We start from the raw sequence: 21,213 nt of genomic DNA on the forward strand, positions 1-21,213 counted from the left end.
CTTTATTTTACCTGTGTTAATATAAACAGAATACAAAAGCCAAAATGGCCTTAGTATTAATATTCTAAATAGTTGCCTGGGTTTCAGTTGAACATTACTTTTAAATTTAAAGGAACTCTCTGATTATCCTTAACCTGTAGCATCAAACAAAATTGAAGAATTAAAGAAAAGGTGTCACTACTGTATGGTTTTCCTTTCAGGAGTGCCCAAGAAAAAAAAAACATCTAAACATCTTACAAAAAGTTTATTTTCAAAAAGTTAAACAAAGAATATACAATGACTAACTGTACGTATCAAAAGAAAAAAAGATGAGGCTCTCTCCAGGGCATCACGGGTGCTTCCTTCCTTATACTCGTTCCAAGGCTTCTAACATAATGATACTGTTTCCTCGGATTACCTAAGAAACAGTAAGGCTGTTAGTAAAGCAGTACGTGAAACCTGGCTAGAGAAGTGAAATGAACTTTGAACAAATCACTAATTAAGAATGGAACTCATCTCTTACGTATTCTCTAGTTGAAAACTATTTGCTGCCATTATACATTGTGTTAGAGTTAGTTTTTTAATAAGAGTTTCTGGAGCCTGTGAGGACCATTTTGTATATAAGTATGTAACCAAACCATCTAGCAACTGAGTTTCACATAGGAATTTTTTTCTCTTGTGTGTTATGACAGAATTTGTATGTACTATGGATTATTAAAAGATCCAATTCAGAGGCCAGCAACCTTTTGGAGAGAAGAGGCCCAGGCTCAAATCCAAATTATGACATTTAGCAGCTTAACTTGTGAGCCATCAATTTCAAACAAACTAACCAATAAGAATTCATTAGATAAGGTGCCACTGCGATGAAGTTGCTGCAGTAAGGTTAGAACAAACTACCTGCACTTACCACCTTTCATCCCATTAGGTCTTAAAGGTTTTGCTTTTTTCCAGTCTTTCTACATAAGATATTAGTTTAGGACTTCTCAGTTAACACTTTAGTAGGGATTGGTTTACAACCAGAGCTCAAAACAAACAATGAATTTTTTTTTTTAAGCATTGGGAGGCCTGGAAGAAACAGATCAGTGCTATCCAAACCAACTCCAAATTCCCAGTACTTCCTACTGGGAGTCAATACTGGCCCCTCAATGCTAATTCACAGTTTAGCTTGGGTTTATCAGACCTCTCTGATCTAGACCCATGCTTGTAAGAACTACTTGGCTGTTTGTTACATCAGAATCCACAGTCCCTAATCTTGGATCTCTTGATAACAGTGGCATGTGCTTTCTCCTTAGAATAGAAAATTGGTATCACGAATGTCCATATAACCCATATAACCACATCTCAGTGTTAATGTTCGGGAAATGACCACCCATAAATCTTAAAGAACTATAGTTATAGGTCAACCTAAAATAAAATTCAATTTCAGATTATCCCTATTAATGGTAAAAGGAATGGCAGAGTGATGAACAATTTATATTTGGAATCCATATGAACGTGTATCTGACAAGGAAATCTGCAATAGAATGATGATAATTCACATTGTAGAGAGGCAGTATTAGTTGAAATTACAATGTTAGCCCACTTAGTCATCCTGCTTCAAGGGATCAATGATTGCACAAAGCATGAGAGATACAAAGACATAAGACAACACAGACCTTGCTCTCAAGAAACGTAAAATTCTAGTGACAATGAGGGGAAGATGCACATAAGGCAAAGTGCTGAAAAATTTGAGGAAGGAGATAACTTTCAGCGTGGGAAGGTTTGGGAATACTTCATGGAGAAGTGACACCTGAATTAAAGCTTTTTAAAGGAAGGTGGTATGGAAGTTGAAAGTTTTTTTTTTTTTCCAGGTATGGGACAATATAAATGTAGGCACTTAAGCGCCTGTCAGATAGTACTCTAGTTAGGAAATCTGACATCTAGACAATGAGGCTTTTTTACAGTTTAAAAGATTTTCCTGAGAAAAGCCATAAAATGGCTGGACCTTGACTGCAATCTGCTTTTCATTTGTCCATACGTGAGTCTGAAAGAAGCCAGAAGGCCCATCTATATAACATTTTCAAAAAAGTGAAGAGAATTAGCTTTCCAGGTGCAGAAAGTCAGTGAAGATGAAGGATGGATTAGTAATAGCGTCTGAGGAATCCAAGTATGTTTAAATGACTTACACTAGTAGACTGATATGACCCTTAAAATGAACGGCTTTCTTACATTCCACAAATTTATTATAGAAGAGATGCTCATGACATAAGCACTGTGCCTGGTAAGCTTAACAAATACTTACGAACTACAATTATTTTGAAAATTGTTACTTACCACCATTCCAATATTGTTCTGTTGCCCACCTGGTGCCATCTCTACACATTCATCAATCACAAGATTCATAAATGGATCAAACCCCCGCAATATTCCTTGGACGTGCCTCCCACCATTCAATTTCACTAAGGAAAAAAGCGAAATTTAGGCAAAATTGTCCATTAGCCATTCAAAGAAAAAAATTAATAATACTAACATGCATATATTGCTTTAATGTTTGCAAAATGCTTTATTATCGTGTTTGATCCTTCCAAGCCTGAGACTCTACAGCACCTAGCTGTCCATCCTGGCTATACAATATAAGGTAACAGAAATCACAATATGTGAAATAAACTTGCCACTTAAGACACTGTGCCAAAGCAGTTCACGAAACTTTCAAAGAGTAATATTATTAAGAGAAAATTTCATTCAACTGGCCTCAATTAAAGTCTGACTTAGTGATTAAAAAAAGAAATTAAATTATTTCAGTATGTTCAGAAACAAATTGGAATTGATCAAGTGTTATGTTGTGGAGGGTCTAGTACGTATCTTAGTAAGAAGAGTGATCAGAATGACCACAGGCATGTCAGTTACTTATGAAGCTTTTACAGAGGCTATAAGAGACCATTCCAGCAGTATGAACTTTAAACATTCTCCCTAAAATGATCTCTTAATTTGTACTTACTATGATTTGAACAGAGATGGATTGCAGTTCTACCCCCATACAAACTGTTGAAACTGAACTATTTCAATATTAACCAATTGTACTGAAGTAAGATACTGCCACCAGACTCACATATATAAAAACTTAAAACATTTGTTAGTAAAATGATCTTAAATAACTTACATGATAGCTTCTTGTCCATAAATCTGAAAAAGCAAAAGGGGGAAAGTAAAATAACACTTCCAAACCTTTTTTTTTTAAAGCACAAGAATGAGTGTCCAAAAAACCAATCACCAGCCGTGCAGTAGTCAGCTGTTTTAATCTCATGAGGGTTGAGTGAAGAAGATACTGGAGCTTCCCAAACTGGCGCAATTGTCTTTTGTTGGGGGCAGCTGGGGTGTCAAACTAATGTAAATTTAGATCAAACTGATCCCAAATCACTATATTCATTAGTTTTTGTAAACCTTTAGCATATTATATAAATGTAAATTCCCAAAATAGTCCTATCTGAAATTACTCTTTTTTGGATTCGGAGATAAGGGTCACTTGTGGTTCATATTATTTTATATTAAAGCAGTAGTTTAAAAAAAATTGAGATAAACTATTTCATTAAGTAATTTGATGTTTTCCAATACCACATGCAGATTTGAAACAAAACAAATAATAGGTTGTTTTTTTTGGGGGGGGGGAAGGGGGACTAAGTTATAAGTATTAATTGTATAATTTATTTTCTGTAAAAAAAAATTAACATTTCAGCCAGGTTAACACTAGAAACTATACTATATTATGTTATTAATTCAGTCTTCACCTTTTTCTTTTAGGTGTTCACTGACTGGAAAGTTAGATTTTCCTATTTTTTTTTTCAATTCCCAAAATACTTCTGTGCACAATCAATTACTCCAAAGGAAGGAAAGATGTAAGTTACTGATGAAGGATGGATTAGTAATAATAGTCTGAGGAATCCTAATATGTTTGATTTATACCAGTAGCCTGAAATGACCCTTAAAACAAATGGCTTTCTTATATTCCACAAATATATTACAGAAGAGACAAGACATAAGCAACTTTTTTATCAATCTATAAGTAATTCAAGATTGATCCTGATGGTAAATAAGAATGACAGAAAAGCAGAGCTGAAAAGATTTGATAAGCTATTGTGCCCTATTTTTATATATTTTTTTTCCTACATGGGTTTATAACAATTGTATCATGAAATAAGAGAATTTAGTTCAACCTCTTTATTTTAAGGATGAGAAAACTAAGGTCTACCTAAGAACTTCTATTCTTACCTGTGACATTAACCCAGATTCCTATCACTACCTTGACTTGGTTTTCACAATAATTTTTAGTGTTGGAAGGGACCACAGAGGTCATCAAATATAATCTATAATTGAATTTTTTAATATTACAAGACCAGCACTCACCTAGCCTGTGGTTGAAGACCTGCACTGAGGGAATCCTACCCCACTCTACTTTTGTCAGAAGTTCTTCCTGACATCAGGAGTAGGCTTGCCTTTTGTGCAACCTCTACCTATTGCTCTTGGTTCTAATGTCTGGGGCCAAATGTCCTCTGGAATATCTCCAGTTTAAAAATGTCCTCCATAAATTGGTGGTTTCTGGAGGGTAGGAAGTAGGACAAGTACCTCTCATTCCTGGAAGCAATGTCCATCTCGGCTAGTGCCACCTGACACCGCACCAGCTTTTGACTCCCATGGAGTTTGCAGTCCACTAAAAAAGCCCAGATACTGTAACCATTTCTCCCCATCCTGGCCTTGAGTTCAAACTTCCTCCTCGCCCAACTTTACTAGTGTAAGACTTTATATTTATCCCTATAGAATTTGATCTTATTGGATTCTGCCCAATGTTCTAGTCTGACAAGATCTTTCTGTTTTCCAGTTGTCATCCAGCATGTTAACTATCACCTTCCCCTTCGAGCCTTTTTCCATGAAAAGTGCCTTGCAAAATTTAAAGCATCATATAAATAAATGCAAGTTAGTGTTGGCCCTTTCCTTTCCTTCCATATCCCAAAACTTATCTACAATAAGCTTCTCTCTCCATCTCAGTCTCACTTTTCCCCCAAGGTTACGTATAAGCCCTTGGAATAAGTGTCTTTGATCCTATCCCCTCCCAGCTGTTTCAGCATTTCATTTGATTTACTCTTCTTCAAAAAGCATTTCCCTGCTGACTCTAGGATACAAACTCCTGAGGTGGGCAAATTTATAGCTGTCAATAACCTACCTTTTCAAATGTATTTCATATTATTTCCCTTTATGTGCTCTACATTCTGGATCAAATGCCCCACTGTTCTCTGAATCTGTTATCCTACCCAATCATACGTGTCATCTCTTGCTGGCCCTCTGTCTGTCCCCTTCCTTATGCAGGGCCTCATCTCTGCCGGTCAGAATTCTCATCTTCCTTTAACCTAACTCAGGTGCTCTTTTCTCCATGAAGCTTTTCCTGATCCCTCCACTTCTTAATGCTCTCTTCCTCCTCAAATTACTGGTTCTTAACTTATTTAACCTTGTATCTCCCAGTAGACTAAGTTCCTAGAAGGTAAAGACTGTTCATTTTGTCTCTGTATCCTCAATACTGTCGTACATATAGTAGGTTACTTATTACAAGTTTGTTGAATTAGACTCCTAAAATTTGGAGCTGGAAATTAATTTAGAGATTATCTAGTCTAATGTTCTTATTTTACAGATAAGGAAGTAGCCTCAGAGGTGAAGTGATTTGCCCAAGGTTACACAGTGGCAGTCCTAGAACCACAAGACTGGGTACCCGCCTCCCAGTCTAACAGCTTTCAAGGCACTTATTATTGCTACCATCTCTCCCCACAGGCTTCTTCCTCTCTAACTACAAATATGCTCAGGTGTTTCCAATCTTGAAATTACAAAAACAAGAGGTTTACTAAATCTTTCTACTCCCTTCAGGTATCATTTTATCTTTCTAAATTCACTAAAACATTTATTAAGCATCTACTATAAACAAACGATTCTAGCCCTCAAGAAACTTCTAGGAGGAAAGGAAATAAGCATTTACATAGCATCTACTATGTGCAGGGCAATGTGCTAAGTGCTTCACAAGTATCTAATCTGATCCTTACAACAACCTCGTTAGGCAGATGCTTTTACGATAACCATTTTGCAGTTGAGGAAACTGAGGCAGACAGAGGTTAAGTGATTTGTCCAGGGTCACAAAGGTTGAATTTGAACTTGGGTCTTCCTGACTCCAGGCTAAAGGTTTCTTCTATTTCACCACCTAGCTACAATGGAATAAGATGTAAGTACAATACAAGGAAAACTGAGATGGGGAAAGCTGAGGAGAACTGAGAAAAGCTTCATAAAGGAGATGGAACCAGAGCTGAGTTCTTAAGACAAGGAATATTTTTGGGGCCTAAACTTCTTGAATTGCCTAAACAAGATGCCTCTGCTCCTTCATTACTCACTCAACCACATGCACATGGCTTCCATACCTAACTACCCAATGAAAATGGCTTTCTCTGAGTTCACCAATGGCATCCTATTTGCCAAAACCATTTTGGGGGGTTATGCTTCATTAGATCAAGCCCCCATTTAAGTGCTGACTTCCTCTTTGATATCTTTCCTTCCCTTGGCTTTCATGACATTCCACTCCAGGTTCTCCTAATATGTCTAATGACTTCTCTCACCTGATTCTTCTCCTCCTGCCCACTTAACCTAGGCATCGCTCAAGGTTCTATGCCGAGTCATGCCCTTTTTCCTTTTTATACTCACCACCTTTGCTAACAAATTCACTTCTAGTTTCAATAAAAACTTTTATGAGACCGATTCCTGAATTTATATTCAGCTGTGAACTGTACTGGATTCTACAATAATAATAATAATGACAATAATAGCTAGCATTTATATATCTTAGCAAAACAGTTGCCATAAATGTCCAATTTTATGCTCATAAGAACCATGAAAGGTGGTTGTTATTTTACAAATGAGACAAGCAGAGAGAAGTTAAGCAGCTTGCCCAGAGTCACACAGCTAGGAAGCATCTGAGGTAAGACTGAAACTCAGGTTCTCCTAAATTCAGGTTCAGCAAACCTTACCTACTCCATCACCTAGCTGTTCCAGACCTCCATGTTCTATCAGCACTTTAAAGCCAGTGTTCAAACTTATCTTTCCTTCCAAACCTGCTATTAGTCTTGACTTCCCTATTTCTGGTAATGGCACCGTAACTTCTCTAGTCACTTATGCTTAAAACCACAGTCTTATTTCCAATTCCTCTCTGTGGATTGGGACAGGGAAAGGGGAAAAGAGGGTTGAAATGCTGCTTCCACCACTTCCTGTAAAACTAATCTGATGCGATCACTTCTGCTGAAATTTAGTTTCTCCTCCACCCCACTTTTCTTTCTTATTCTTTATTATAAGGTATGGCTCTCTTGGGTAGGAAGGGGAGTGGGATTTATTGGGAAATGAAGGCAATGTTAAAACAAATGATCAAGACATTTTTAAAAAGAAGAGAAACAATGAGTAGTACTTCATAGCGCTACATAAAAGTGAGCTTGGTCAAGGCATTTCCCCTCTGGGCCTCAGTTTCCACATCTGTAAAATGAAGGGATTGGATTCCATGTGCCTTCTTCCTATCTGATCGGGTCTTGTGTACTCATTGTGTACTCATACTTTAAGCTCTGGCATCTTTCCACCATGCCAGATGCTACAAGAAACAATACGCCCTAAGTGTGTGAGAGAGGTAAAAAAAAAAAAAGAAAATGTGCAAGAAGTTGGGAAACCTGGCTCCGCTTAACCACCTTTGACAGGTCACGTCCCTGAGCCTCAGTTTACTCTTCTGTCAAATAAAGTGGCTGGGATTACCGCTAAACTCACATTTAGCTTTAGATTCCATTTTTCCAAATAGATCACACTGCGTTTCAAATCAGCATTTATTTTAAGCTCCTAAGAAGTCCTGGGACAGTCTTAACAAGGTAGATGCAAGGTCTGAATTACCTTGCTTTTTTTTCTTTCTACCTTATCTACTTCTGTCTATCTATCTATCACATCTACCCTGCCGCACCCAGCATCGCCCCCCAAACCCGAAGCCACTCAACAACCGCTGCACGGGAAAGAATGAATGAAAGGAGCGCGGGACACCACAAGAGTCCGATCGCGCGTGTGCGCGCGCGCCCTTCCCCCGCCCCACGTGGCCAGCGTCGGAGCGAAGGCCGGGAACGCGGCGCATGCCGGGAAGCAGAAGACTCTAATTGGCTTCCTCGGGCCTCTCTCACTACTCGGTGCAGGCTGAGCTGAATCCCCGGGCCCTCCAACAGCCAGGTCACTGTACTCACTTTTTTAGCTCGGGCGGATGCGCTTTGCTCATTTTGTTTCACTTGCGGCACTTCGCCTCCTCCCTGTGCAATCCTCGGCTTCGCTCACGCTCCCCTGGCCGCCACTGACGCCACTTTACGTCTGGTATCACCGGCTCCGTCGAGCCAATCATAAGCCGAGACGCCCCTCCTCGCGCTGGGGCAGCCAACCGAAGCCTGCTGCACATGCGCACTGCCCGAGGTGGGCGGGGTTGGGAACTAGCCCGGTAATTGAACGGTTTGTTGGATTTCTGCACGGAGCCTGAGCTTAGAGAACCTGTCATCAACCTTGGGGAAGGAAAACGGAGACCCAGATAGAAGGAAGGGACTTGTGTGAGGCAAAGGCAGATAAACAATTAGTGGAAAGGACTCAAACATAGGTCCCTCTATTCCCACTGTATGCTATTTCTTTTTTTTTATATTTTTATATTACATTTCTTTCATTATGTTAAATCCAGTCGATCCAATAAACATTTATTAGGAGCTTGCTATGACCCAGGCACCGTACTAAGTGCTAAAGATACAATTAAAAGATAGTGCCAGCGCTCAAGGACGTTCCATGCTTCTCTAAATCCCTGAACGTGTCTTACTGAAATTATGAAACACTAAATAGGACTATAAAGGACCTAGGGCTGGAAGGGCGCTTAGAGGTCATCTAGTCTAAACCATTTTACAGATAAATAAAGTGAGGCCCAGTGAAATTGCTCGAGTGCTGACTACACTTACAAAATGGCCGGTAGGGTCATGAGCCTCTCTGAATTTAGGTAAGCCGATCCCCTTATTATAAATATGCAGCCTCTAGGGCTGTACCTGCATGGGAGTCAGGCCTACAGCCATGTCACAATGAGAAGGAGGGAAAATCCATGCTTAAATCACTAAGTCGAGGAGTGTGCAGGGATGGTAATTTTGTGAATCTTAAAAGTATCCTGCCTGGGAATGCCCCCAAGAACTGATTTATCAGAATAGATAGCTTCCTCCACTTGGAATAAATCAGTCTATGAATCACAGAATCAGAAAACCTGAGAGCTGGAGGGGATCTAAGTGACCACCTAGTCTAACACATATATGAAAGGAATCCCCACTACCTGACAAGTGATCATCTCGATTAGATAGCCTCTGCTTCTGTGGAGGAATTCACACTTTCGGACAGCTCTATTTCTTAGGAGGCTTTCCCTAATATCAAGCCTAAATTTGCCTTTTTGCCAGCTTCCACCCATTGCTCCTGATTCTGCCCTCTGTGACCAGACAAAGCTAAAAAAGGTGAAGTGGAGGTATCACTTACTCACAGGGTTGTTGAGTGTATCATATGAGATAACACGTAAGGCACTTTGCAAATCTTAAAGTACTATATAATTGCTAGCTACTAACATTATTCGTATTTTATTGCAGCTCAAGATCATACTAATTTTTTTGGTTACATCACACTGCTGATTTGCATTGACCTTGTAAACAACTAAAACCCACAGATGTTTTTCATAACAGGTGCCATCTAATCAAGCCTTCCCCACCTTGTACATGCTGAAGTCAACCTTTTGTACCTATGTAAGACTTTATGTACCCAAATGTAGGTAGAACTTTACAAATCTGAAAAGAATTCTCCACTATATAACAAGTCATCTTATGGCCTCCAATCAGAGGACACCCACTACCTTGTGAGGCAGGACATTTCTAATTATTTTAAAGTTTTTCTTGACATAAAGCCTAAATTTCCTCTGCAACTTCCACCCACTGCATCTAAACTATTTTACAGATGAAGAAACTGAGGACCAGTGAAGTTGAGTGTTGACTACACTTACAAAACGGTCATTATGGTGATAAATCTCTCTGAATTTAGCTAGGATGATCTTAAGACAAACATGAAGTCTCTTGGACTTCACCTACACGGACATCACAATAAGGAGGCAAGAGAATCATGTAATCAAGGGGGAAAATATCTTCCTTCTGTGGCCAAAGAGAACAAATCTAATCCTTCTTCCCTATTACAGCTTTCAGATACTTGAAGACAGCTATCATGTCCCCCAAACATTCTCTGCTCCCACGCTAAACATCTGTTGTTCCTACAAGTTGAAGTGTTGGACTTGGAATCAAGAAGATTCAGGTTCGAATCCTGCCTCAGTCAGACACTACAGTTGTGTAACCCTGGGCAAATGCCACTCCTTTACTTTCCTCCTTTGTAAAACTGGAATAACACTACCTACCCTTCCAGGTTGTTGGGTCATGAGAAAGAGAAGGCAAACTATTTTGCAAACCTTAAAGCATTATATAAATGTTAGCTATTGTATGGCATGAGCTCAAAGCCCTTCATAGTCCTGCTGGACTTCCTCTAGGCATCTTTCAACTCATCAATCCCCTTCCTAAACAGCAGCACCCAGAACTACAGAGTACATCAGATATGGTCTGAACAGGATCGATGGCAATGGGACCACCCCTTCTCTACTTCATACTTAATACTGATATTCTGAACCCATATGTAAGGCTTTGAATTTACTCGTATTAAGTTAATTTTAATTTGGTCTGTTCTTTCTTGAATACTGTCAATCAGTGGATTATCACTTTATCCATTATTCCAGGTTGCATTACTCTGTGAGTTTTTATAAAGAAACTAAAATTATTTATCCATTCATAATACCTTGATAGATGTGATTTTAAAGATTATTATCCCTCATACCTTCCTATTATTTTTGTTCAAGTTTCCTCATAAATTCTCTCTCATGGATTAACTAGTTTGATGATATGAACAAAAACTCAGAACAGGTGTTGAGGCTCTTCCTTAACATGATAAAATAGTAGTTAGTGGTTTTAGAGAACTTCATCTTACCTCTCTCTGGTTCCCAGTTTCCCTAGGCAAGCTCTAAAGTTTATTAGTGTATAATTCTTTCTAAAAGCCATATTCCTAGAGGTCTACCACCAATCTCAAGCATTAATCAGGCATCTCCTGTGGGTCCAGTATTGCTGATTACACAAATAATGTAACATTAAAGGGTCAATCAAAAAATCCTTTCCCTGGCAATCTCTTCCTTATTCACTATGGAAACAGCCCGACCTCCCTCTGATTCCAGAAGCAAGGGAAAGCCAACAGACAGAACGACTTAAATGTAAACTCCTTGCCTTAACATTAACAGACTGTTACAACTGGAAGGATCTTGAGATTTAGTTCAACCTCCTCATTTTATATGAAGAGTTTGAGGCCCAGAGAAATGAAGGGACTCACCCAAAGTCTTATGGGAAGAAGTGTTTTCACTAGAACTGAAATTTATCTTGCTCATCTGAAATCAAAGTAACCCTAACGATCAGATGCTTCATAGAACGTCCAAGTTGGCACCTCTCAGCCAGACCTTAAGGGTCACCAGCTAGTCCAATCCCTTGTCATAAGAGGGTACAGGTCTATGCCCCACAACTGACGCACAGGTTTCTTGATTCCTGCTCTACTACTCTTCCTGAAGGCATGAACAATGCCTCCACTATATGTCAGAATTGAGTTTAGGTGTAAATGGGCTAGCTCCTGCATACGTGCTGTAAGTGATGTTTCTGACACCTGTATAAATACATTCTTCACATATCATGAGAACACATTGAGAACCAGGTAAAATACAGCATTGTCCAGATGTAAAGAGAAAAGCAGTCCACTAATGAGGGAAGTAAAAAAAAAATTAAACTATTTATTTTTTCATCAAACCACTAGGAAAATATGATATAGCCTTGAGACACTGAACAGGAAGGCTATGTTAATTGCATTCGGTAGGAAGTTGGTATAAAGAGAACAAGATCTTTTCCAACACAATGCCTGGCACTAACATGTTGTTCAAAATTTTGACCAAGTGATAACTGGATAATTGGTGCTAGCTGCCTCCTGTACTCTGGGGTAGAAAAAAGCTGTCCCTTGCAACTTGCTTAGAAGTTTAAGTTGTCTTCCTACCCTTTCCTGTCCTAAGAAAAGTCCTCTCAACAAGTTGTTTCTGTTGAAGAGGGCAAATGGGCAGGGCCAGGGTCAGGTATCACATCTTTTTCTGCTTTGGGGAAAACTAACTTTCCCACCAAACCAGTCACCTGCCATTCCATTAAGCAAGAGGCTTAAAATTGTTCTGCAAGTGAAGAGAGGCTTTCTTTGGCCTTAACTCAAAACCATTTCATGTTGGTCTCAAAAAACACTTTTGTGTTTCCTTCCAGAAGGGCGAGAACAAGTAACCTGAGCAGCAGTCCTAGAAAAGCCAGTGCAAAGGACCCTGAGTTTCACAGGCCTGGTGGGAGATTTCCTTTTTATGACCTTGCTTGGTGTCCCAGCTGAAAGCTGGCGTGAGCACTGTCTTCATCAAAGGAAAAATCACCTGGGAGCTGCTCAGGGCTCTAATCTAAGTAACCCTCTTTCCCCAGACTCCCCTCAGAATGCCAGTTCTTGTGCTGGGGAGAAAAAGCACAACTGTGTTTTTCTTTTCCAATCAGTAGTGAACTCATGGCTGCTGCTTTCTGGTCTATGGGAAATGGTTCAGTCAGGTGGATGTGAAGTTGGCACCAAACAAAAGTGGATGGCTACCTCAGGGATTCATACCAGATGGGAGGTAGGTTGGGGAGGAGAACTGCTAAAACCTATAAACTCAAAGGGTTATTCCAGCTTCTAGGAACGGACTACCTCTGAACCAGCTGAAAGCCATTAAGAGCTCCAACAGCTAGAATAGGGGTCACCTTCACTGAGGGGATGGGCCTGAGTACTATTGGCCCTCCATGCTCCCTCCAATCTAGATCTGAGCACCAGTTTCTTCCATTTCTTCACCTATGGGCTAAAACATAAAACGGAACCAACAAAGTCCAGAGGCAGATGTGAAATTCCCACATATTCTTAAGTTTGCTACAAGCCTCAATTTCTTCATTCTTATATTTTCACTGAAAGGTAAAAATTTCCATACAGTTTTACAAGTAGACTTATTCTCCCACCCCAGATGACTACTGACAATGACTTTATTTCGCAATAGATGCCAGGGAATCCTTCATCTTCCTGGTCATGGTGGGGATGAGGTGCATGTGGTCATCAACACATCTGGTCACACAGGACTCTAGCTGCCTCTTCACCTGCTGCTCCTTGCTCCCAGCATCCATCAAGTCTTTGGCTTTGTCATTGCAGTGCATGGTGCATCGAGCCAGGCGATCCTGTAATCAGAAACCCCAAGTCAGGGATATAACTAATATCCTGGTAACATGGCGTCAGCTAACAACCTGAATAGTATTAGCAAAGCAAATGGGAACCAGGGCTGGAACGATCACTTGTTCAGAATACTTTTCCAGAAAACACTGAGAGGTTAAGTTAGTTCAAGAGTCCTCAGTTATGCAGTGATACCTGTAGTCTAATTTCTGATGCTCTTGATTACCAGGACAGGGTCCCTTTCAGCTAGGCTCTGAGAGACCATGTTGCCTTTTCCATTATCTCCTTCCTGCTGACAAGTAAGCATTCAGAAAGTATGCTGGTGGGGTTTTTTTTGTTTGTTTTGTTCTTTGATAAATTGATTGAGAGATGTCTGGTTTACTACCTTTTCTGTTCTCTAACTGATCTCTAACTGATGAGGGAAGAGCAATGGCCCTGGAGTCAAAGAATCTCTGTCCAAAACCTAACTGTGATGCTCACTGCCTGGGTGACCTTGGGCAAGTTACTGGACCTCCCTGAGTCTCAGTTTCCTTATCTCTAAATTGGGGGTGGGTTGGGGGTTGTCTAAAGTCCCTTTCAGTACTAGAGATACAAACCTATGACAAAACCTTTGTAAATTTTGAAACTTGTCCTTATGGACCTTGGTACTTTTAGTCTACAGAGCTCTTACTTTCCGCTCTTTTTTTAATTAGGGCTAGAGATTTTAAAAGGGTGTCTTTCAGTGGATATTCACAAGCATCTGCGGGTCCCTAGGGAAGCTTTCTCTCAGCTTATTTAAATTTCACTCAGCTTTCAAGATTCAGCCCAAGACTTCCCATGCTAGAATTGTAAAGATGTCTTAGAAGTCATCTAGTCTAACCCTAATTCAAGTAGGAAATCCTTTTATAGCATCTGCTGTAGAGGAGAGTTAATACAGTATCTGCCTGAATGTACTCCTAATCATCTCTTTCCTATCTGAGCTTCTAAGTCCACAACTTACCCTGGGCACCTAAACTCACTAGAGGGAAATACACAACAAAAAAGGTAGTAAACCAGACATCTCTCAATCAATTTATCAAAGAACAAAACAAACAAAAAAACCCCACCAGCATACTTTCTGAATGTTTACTTGTCAGCAGGAAGGAGATAATGGAAAAGGCAACATGGTCTCTCAGATCCTAGCTGAAAGGGGCCCTGTACTGGTAATCAGGAGCATCAGAAATTAGACTACAGGTATCACATTGTCTGATTCACCCTACCCCACCAGAACATTCATCTTCAAGGATGGCTGCATGTATTATATATTCCCTTTTGTGCCTTGCCATGGTGTTGGCATGGTCATAGATAGGTGACAAATGAGGTGACAATAGGTGACAATAACTTCTATTATGTAGACGAAGTCCTAGATTTTGGGGTAGGAAGACAGGTTCAAGTTCCGTCATCCCTCTGGGTTTCAGTTTCCTCATCTGAAAAGTGAGGGGTCAGAAAGGGTAACTTTTAAGCCCCATTCAACTGTAATTCTGACGACCACCGTAGAGTACACAAATATGTAAAGATGGTCTGTGTGTTCAAATTTATAATCCAGGTAGGATTCAAGGCAGAAACATACAGGAAAGAACTAATAAAGACTAATAAAGAAGTGAAATTTTTTTTTGTGTTTTAGAAACCCAGACATGCAAGAGATTACTAGGAGTTGGAGTAGTATTAGACACTATATCCCGCATCTTCTACCCAGATGCTGTTGAAGGAATTCCTTTATGGGGGAAAATTTAGACTAGATTGAGCTCTAATGCTCCTAACCCACATCTAGATTAGGAAGGGTACATGGAAGCAGTGGGACTTGGGCAGAATCTTGAAAGATGGGTAGGATCTGGATAAGTGAAGAGAAAGCATCCCTCAGCTTCAGGAACCCCCAAAGATGCCAGTGAATATTCACTGAAAGAAATCCCTGATAAAGGTATTACTCTGTCTTCTGGTTTGAGATAGTAAAAATATGCAGGAATTCTTAAAGTTCAGGGACCACAGGCTAATAGTTGTAAAGCAGGAAGTGGGTTAGAGTGCTGGTTCTGGAGTCAGAGAGATCCAAGTTAGAATCCTGCCTCAGACTAGCCATGTGACCCTGGGGAAGTCACTTAGTCTCTCTCAGCTTCATTTTTCACATCTGTAAAATGGAGATAACAGTACTTACCTCACAGGGCTATTGTGAGGCTCAAATAAGCTAACATGTAGATTGCTTTGCCGACTTAAAAGAGCAATCTACATGTTTGCTTTTATTAGAACCTGGGACTTCACACCCCAGATCCAGCGCTCTCTACACTGCACCTCTCTAGTGCTAGAAGGGACCACAGACATCTAATCTAACCCCATCATTTTATATGTATGTTTTAAAATGGTTGTACCTATTCCCATGGGGACCGAGGTAGAAGTTTCAAAGTTTACACTGGGTTTGTTAACTTATCTCAGTCTTATATGCAACTGTATATAGTACTAAAAGCCCATTTTCTTTTGTACCACAGTAAGTCATTCTCCAACCACTGGGCATGGCGTGTGTGCGCGCGTGTGTGGTGAGTGTTAGCACTTTAAGGCTGGCAAAGCACTTTGCACGCATTATATCATTTGATCCTTATAATAGCCCTGTGAAGCACCAGTAACGGCGATAATGCTAATAAATGATAAGCTTTTTTTTTCGAGGCAGTTGGGGTTAAGTGGCTTGTCCAGGGTCACACAGCTAATAAGTGTCTGAGTCTGGATTTGAACTCAGGCCTTCCTGATTCTAGGGCCTATCCAGGGCTCTATCCACTGTGCCACCTAGCTGTCCCTTGATAAGCTCTTAAGGCTTATGACTTGGCTAAGACATCTGGCGCACTATCTCATTTGATCCTCATGACAACCAGGTGAGGTGGGGGCTATTATCATCCCATTTTACAGATAAGGAGACTAAGGCTGGGAGGTGAAGCAATTTGTCCAGGGTCACACGTAAATTCCGAGCTCAGGTCTTACATATGGGGTTCTTTCTCTCCCTCAATAAAGGAATCTTTGAGTTGAAGGGTGTGAACAATCTGGTAAATACCTTGCTTAATTTCAAAATGTTCTCCAGAAAGGCTGAACCAAGTCATAAATTCGGCAAGACTAAATCAGCGGGCCTCTCTTCCCATAGTTCTCCCAACAATGAGTTTTCCCATCTTTGCTTACTTGATATATAAGGTCATACCCCAGGGTTGTTTTAATTTACATTTCTATGATTATTACTCATTCTGAATATTTTACTCAGGTTCACATTTTGAACATCTGATATATTTTTTATTTGGAAAAAACTTTTATTTGGAAAAACTGTTCACATCCTTTGACTCCCTATTTGGAGTGGATTTTCACTGGCAGTTCCCTATGCTTGGAATGTTATACCTCCTCATCTCCATCTCCTTTTCACAAGTCTCAGATAACAGTCCATAAGAAACCTGTTTGAGGCCTCTTTAATCTGAGTGCCTTCTCTATGAGATTACCTCACATTTTTCCTGCATTTTTTTTTTGTACATTGTTTCTGCAGGTTGTTCTCCCCCTCTCCAGCAGGTGAGCTCCTTCAGGCTGTTTCTGTCTTTCTTTGGATCTCCATCACTTAGCACAGTGCCTGGCACATAGTAAATACTCAATATAATGTTTATTGACTTTAGTCTGATAAATTTGTGTTATCTATAGATTTTGAATGTTAGATATAGAAAAACATAGGAGACATTTCATAGTTTTCCCTCAATCTGTAGTTTTTAAATTCTAAACTGGTTTTACTTGTGCAAAAGCTCTTAAATTTTATATGAAAAAAGATTATCTTCCACAATCTCTTGTATCCTATGTCTGGTTTTACATGTTCCCACAATCTAAATGTTTTTCTCTATTTTTTAATGCATCATGTGACCTTTATGTTAAGATTATTTATCCACTTGGAATTCATGGTGTATATAGTATAAGATGCTGTCTAAACCTGTTTTTTGTGAGAGTGCTTTCTATTTTCCCAGAAGTTCTCACGGACTAAAGAGTTTCTTTTCCAGTAGTGTATATTTTTGACCCACCTCCCCATTTCATAGAAAAATTGAAAAATTTATACTATATGATGTACTCAACTATATAACGTACAGTTGAGGGGGGGAAGAGCACAAAGAGCCTCGGATCAGGAGTCAGAACACCTGAATTAAAACCTAGCTCTGCTATTTCATACTTGTGTGACCTTGAGCAAATCACTTACCATGGTTTCCAGATTATCTGGAAACTAAATAAAATTCATTCCAACTTCAGATACTATGAACTAAGTAAGTATGCTGCTTATGATCATTTCTATTAAAAAATGGTCATCAGGGTCTCAGCTAGGTATATGATTCTGTTTCTATGGGAAAATCAAATTCAGCTTACTTTATTTTATAACATTCTTCCCAGAAGATAAGCTACTATAAATATAAAAACTTCCCGCACTAACATAAATGTTAACAGAATCAAGACATAGATCTAGAAATGGAACTTAGGGAATTTTGAACTTGTCATCTCTGATGAGATGATGCTCACCTGGAATTTCTCCAGTTCGCTGGTCACAAGGGCCTGTGCCTGGGCCAAGGGAGCATGGCAGCGTTCAATGCACTGATGAACCTGCTGCATGGAGGCCTGGGCATCTTCACAGCAGCTGGCACTGCACCGGAACATGGTACCCTAGGAAAGGTACAGAAGGGGGAAAGGTTAAGCAGGAACACATTCTTCAGCCCTCAGTGAAAGATATGAAAAAGTATAAACTGAAAGACACAGAAAACATAGTATTGCATGATGGAAAGCATGCAAGATTGAAGTTATAGGAGTCCAGGGTTTAAATACTGCCAAAGACACTTATTAACGATGTGACTGTAGACAGGGCACTTAATTCCACTGTGCATCAATTTCCTCTTCTGTCCAATGAAGATCATCTACCCCTACAGTATCTACGCATAGAGGGCTGAGGCAAGGATTAAATCAGACAACATACACAAAGTATTAAGGAGACCTTAAAGTTTTATCCAAATGCAAGCTACTGTGATGGAACACGGTATGGTAATAGCAGAAAAGAGGTGAAAAGTATACTTCTGTACCACTGCCATGTTCCTATCCTAAAAAGCCTACCTCTCCCACCAAAAAACAGCTAGACTCTAGATAATCTCAAAGCCAGAGGTGAAGTCATAGGCTATCTATTTTAAACCATACTTGAACAGGAATATTCTTTACATTCCCCCCCCCCCCCCCGCCCCCGCCCAAACTGCCTGTTTCGTCCAACCTGAAGACTTTTGGTGATGGAGAACTTTCTAACCCTGCTATCTCCAAGGCGGCCTAGCCCAAACCACTTTGGGATGTCTAATTCTTAGGAGGTTTTTTCTTGTACCAAATCCAAGCCTGACTCTCTGCAACTATTACCCACTGCTGCTCTGGGTCTTTGGGCCCAAACAAAACAACTCTAATTTTCCTTTCATATGAAAAAACTGACATTTATATAGTATTTTAAAGTCTACAAAGCTTTATATATACATCATCTCATTTGAGCTAGGTCTCAAAGTGGAGCGCGTCTGTGGGACCTAGATTCAGAAGATCTGAATTCAAATACAGTCTCAGACACTGATCAGCCTAGTGACCCTGGACAACTCTTTGTGCCTCAATTTCCTAATCTGTAAAATGGGGATAATAACAGCCCTTATTATCTCCTAGAATTGTTGCGAGGATCAAAAAAGATAAGGTTTAAACTGCTTTACAAATGTGAGCTATACTTACAAGGAGGAAGGTGGTATGCATTTATATAGCCAGGTATTGTGCTAAATACCATGTGCAGAGCATCATCAGGTACCCTAGTACTAAGATACGAAGTTTAGACAAGATGTAGTCTTTGTTCTCATAAAGTTTATACTTTTTGAACAGTTGTTAGAAGGAATTTTCCATAGAAAAGGCAATATAGCTTGGTATATAAAATCCTGTACAGGTGGTCAGAGGATGGAGACAAGATCTAGCCAAGGGTCAAAGGGTCATTAAACTATGATGCAGGTGCCACCCAACCAACAAACGTCCCTTGAGGACACTGCGTCCAGCAGGGGAGGCGATACAAGAGCCATATGGCGTGGTTTTCAGGTACCTACCATGTTCAGTACAAAGGAAGGGATTTCTGCACAGGGGAAGATTAGTACTTGAACAGAGTCTGTGTATGGGGTACCATACATCTCAACACGTGTGCAAAGAACTTACTTCACCGTGCACAAAGCTCTATACGGGAAGGAGCTTAGGGTCTCCATCCTGGGGGGCTCAAGTCCTGCGTGGGCAGGGCTGTTGGATAGCCCTTTTATCACCTCCTCTGCAGGCCTACCCCATTGAATAATAGGGTAAGGAAATAACGTGCCGAACGAAGCACTGTCTGAGTGAAAACACACCTAACCCCAAGCTTATCCTTTCAAAGCCAGTAACGTTTACTGAACGTCTACTGGATGCAGAAAAATGGCGAGCCCTCGGAGGGCACAGCTTTATGTACCGAGCGCCCCAGCTCCCTTTACGGGGACCCCGGGGCCCAGAGCGGGGCGGTGACCCTGCCTGCCCAGGGTGGAGGCTCAAACTTGGTCTGAACTCAGGTGGCGCTGGGGGGCCTGCGATGATGGGCACAGTGGGGCCCGGGGGTGTGTGGCTTATTAAGACTTTCGGTGCCCCCCAGTGGATCGAGTCCCTGACTTGGCTGCCAGTCCCTACTGTTTAGTAAAAAGGGGGACCCCCTTCTCCCCCCATCGCACTCAAGGACACAATCATCTCCATTCTACATTAGGAGGTAACTGAGCCTCGGAAGTGGAGGGGGAAGTGACCTACCCAAGGTCACTGCTGCTGCTGACTCGGGCCTCCGAGGCAGCTTCCGCATGGCACTGGTCGGGGGTTGTCCGCCCTTTGGTGACCTTGGGCGGGTCTTCCCCCCACCTCTGAGTGCCTCAGTTTCCCCGCGCGTAAACTAAGCGGGGATAAGGGTGGTTGGACTCGACGTTCTGGGCGCCTCAGTTTCCCCGTGTGTAAAATTATGGGGGATTGGACTTGACGCTCCGCGCGCCTCACGGCGGGGGTGGGGTAAGCGCGATGCTCCGCGCCTCAGTTTCTCCGTGTGTCAAATGAGGGCGGGCGGGTTGGAGCTGGTGCTCCGCGCCTCCGTTCTGCCGTGTGTGAAGGGGTGGGGTCTGGCCTCGACGGCTACCTAAGGGCCCCGGCATGACTCAGTGGTTTGGATCCTGGGGGAGGGCTCCCGCCTGCCCTCCCGCCGCCGCCGCTACCTGCATCTTGCGGATATTCTCCCGCTCCAGCCCTTTCACCATGGTGTCCACCGCCTCCTGCACCCGCAGCTGCTGCGCCTCCGCCATGGCGTACACGCCCACCCCCAAGCCCGCGCCGGGCCCTGCTCCGCCCGAGCGCTCTAGCCCAGCGTCCACATGGAGCCCCCAGAGCGGGCCCGCCCCTCCTCGCGACATCCACTTCCGGCGGCCGTCGCCCGAGGTGCTCCCAACCAACCAGCGAGTGCGGCCGAGCGACCCCTCCTTCCGTCTTACCTGTGCGGGGAGGTGCTGCCCCCTGTCCGGAGGAGAGGAGGAACTGCAGCGCCCGCTCTGGCTGCTCGTTCCTCTGGCGGTGCAGGGTCCCCCTACCGGCCTTCCCGAGGAAGCTCATGCAGGGCAACCCTCTTACTTTACAGGCGGGCAAGGAAAACAGACGTGGAGTGACTGCATGACCAGGCGCTAAGCCTTCATCTCTAGCAGCCCTTCTCTCCCTTCACCGGGCTCCCTCCTTATGATTGGCAAACGTCCTTTACACGTGTATACAGGG

The 21,213-nt window shown here is 41.6% G+C and overlaps 2 protein-coding genes across 2 annotated transcripts; both read right to left on the reverse strand.

The window, feature by feature from the left end:
* Positions 1 to 225: 225 nt before the first annotated feature.
* SNRPG (small nuclear ribonucleoprotein polypeptide G) lies at positions 226 to 8,418 on the reverse strand. Its single transcript, XM_036748636.1, has 4 exons — positions 8,247 to 8,418; positions 3,119 to 3,141; positions 2,293 to 2,417; positions 226 to 397 (listed from the first exon to the last, which is right to left on the reverse strand). Exons 1-4 carry the CDS (start codon positions 8,276 to 8,278, stop codon positions 347 to 349), a joined length of 231 nt encoding a protein of 76 aa, XP_036604531.1. The 5' UTR covers positions 8,279 to 8,418; the 3' UTR covers positions 226 to 346.
* A 3,481-nt stretch (positions 8,419 to 11,899) lies between these two features.
* Positions 11,900 to 20,866, reverse strand: FAM136A (family with sequence similarity 136 member A). The gene is made up of 3 exons (XM_036753144.1): positions 20,667 to 20,866; positions 17,926 to 18,066; positions 11,900 to 13,406 (listed from the first exon to the last, which is right to left on the reverse strand). Exons 1-3 carry the CDS (start codon positions 20,859 to 20,861, stop codon positions 13,218 to 13,220), a joined length of 525 nt encoding a protein of 174 aa, XP_036609039.1. The 5' UTR covers positions 20,862 to 20,866; the 3' UTR covers positions 11,900 to 13,217.
* Between the last annotated feature and the right edge of the window lie 347 nt (positions 20,867 to 21,213).

The sequence above is a fragment of the Trichosurus vulpecula genome, chromosome 3 (genome assembly GCF_011100635.1).
Source record: "Trichosurus vulpecula isolate mTriVul1 chromosome 3, mTriVul1.pri, whole genome shotgun sequence".
Lineage (NCBI taxonomy): Eukaryota > Metazoa > Chordata > Mammalia > Diprotodontia > Phalangeridae > Trichosurus > Trichosurus vulpecula.

Bases quoted from the DNA above. Each gene is read 5' to 3' on its own strand.
- SNRPG (XM_036748636.1), bottom strand. From the start codon at position 8,278: ATGAGCAAAGCGCATCCGCCCGAGCTAAAAAA. The intron at 3,142-8,246 runs GTGAGTACAGTG...TTGCTTTTTCAG, and splicing joins CATCCGCCCGAGCTAAAAAA to ATTTATGGACAAGAAGCTAT. The intron at 398-2,292 runs GTAAGTAACAAT...ACTGTTTCTTAG, and splicing joins AGAACAATATTGGAATGGTG to GTAATCCGAGGAAACAGTAT.
- FAM136A (XM_036753144.1), bottom strand. From the start codon at position 20,861: ATGTCGCGAGGAGGGGCGGGCCCGCTCTGGGGGCTCCATGTGGACGCT. The intron at 18,067-20,666 runs GTAGCGGCGGCG...TACCTTTCCTAG, and splicing joins AGAATATCCGCAAGATGCAG to GGTACCATGTTCCGGTGCAG. The intron at 13,407-17,925 runs GTGAGCATCATC...TTCTGATTACAG, and splicing joins GCGAACTGGAGAAATTCCAG to GATCGCCTGGCTCGATGCAC.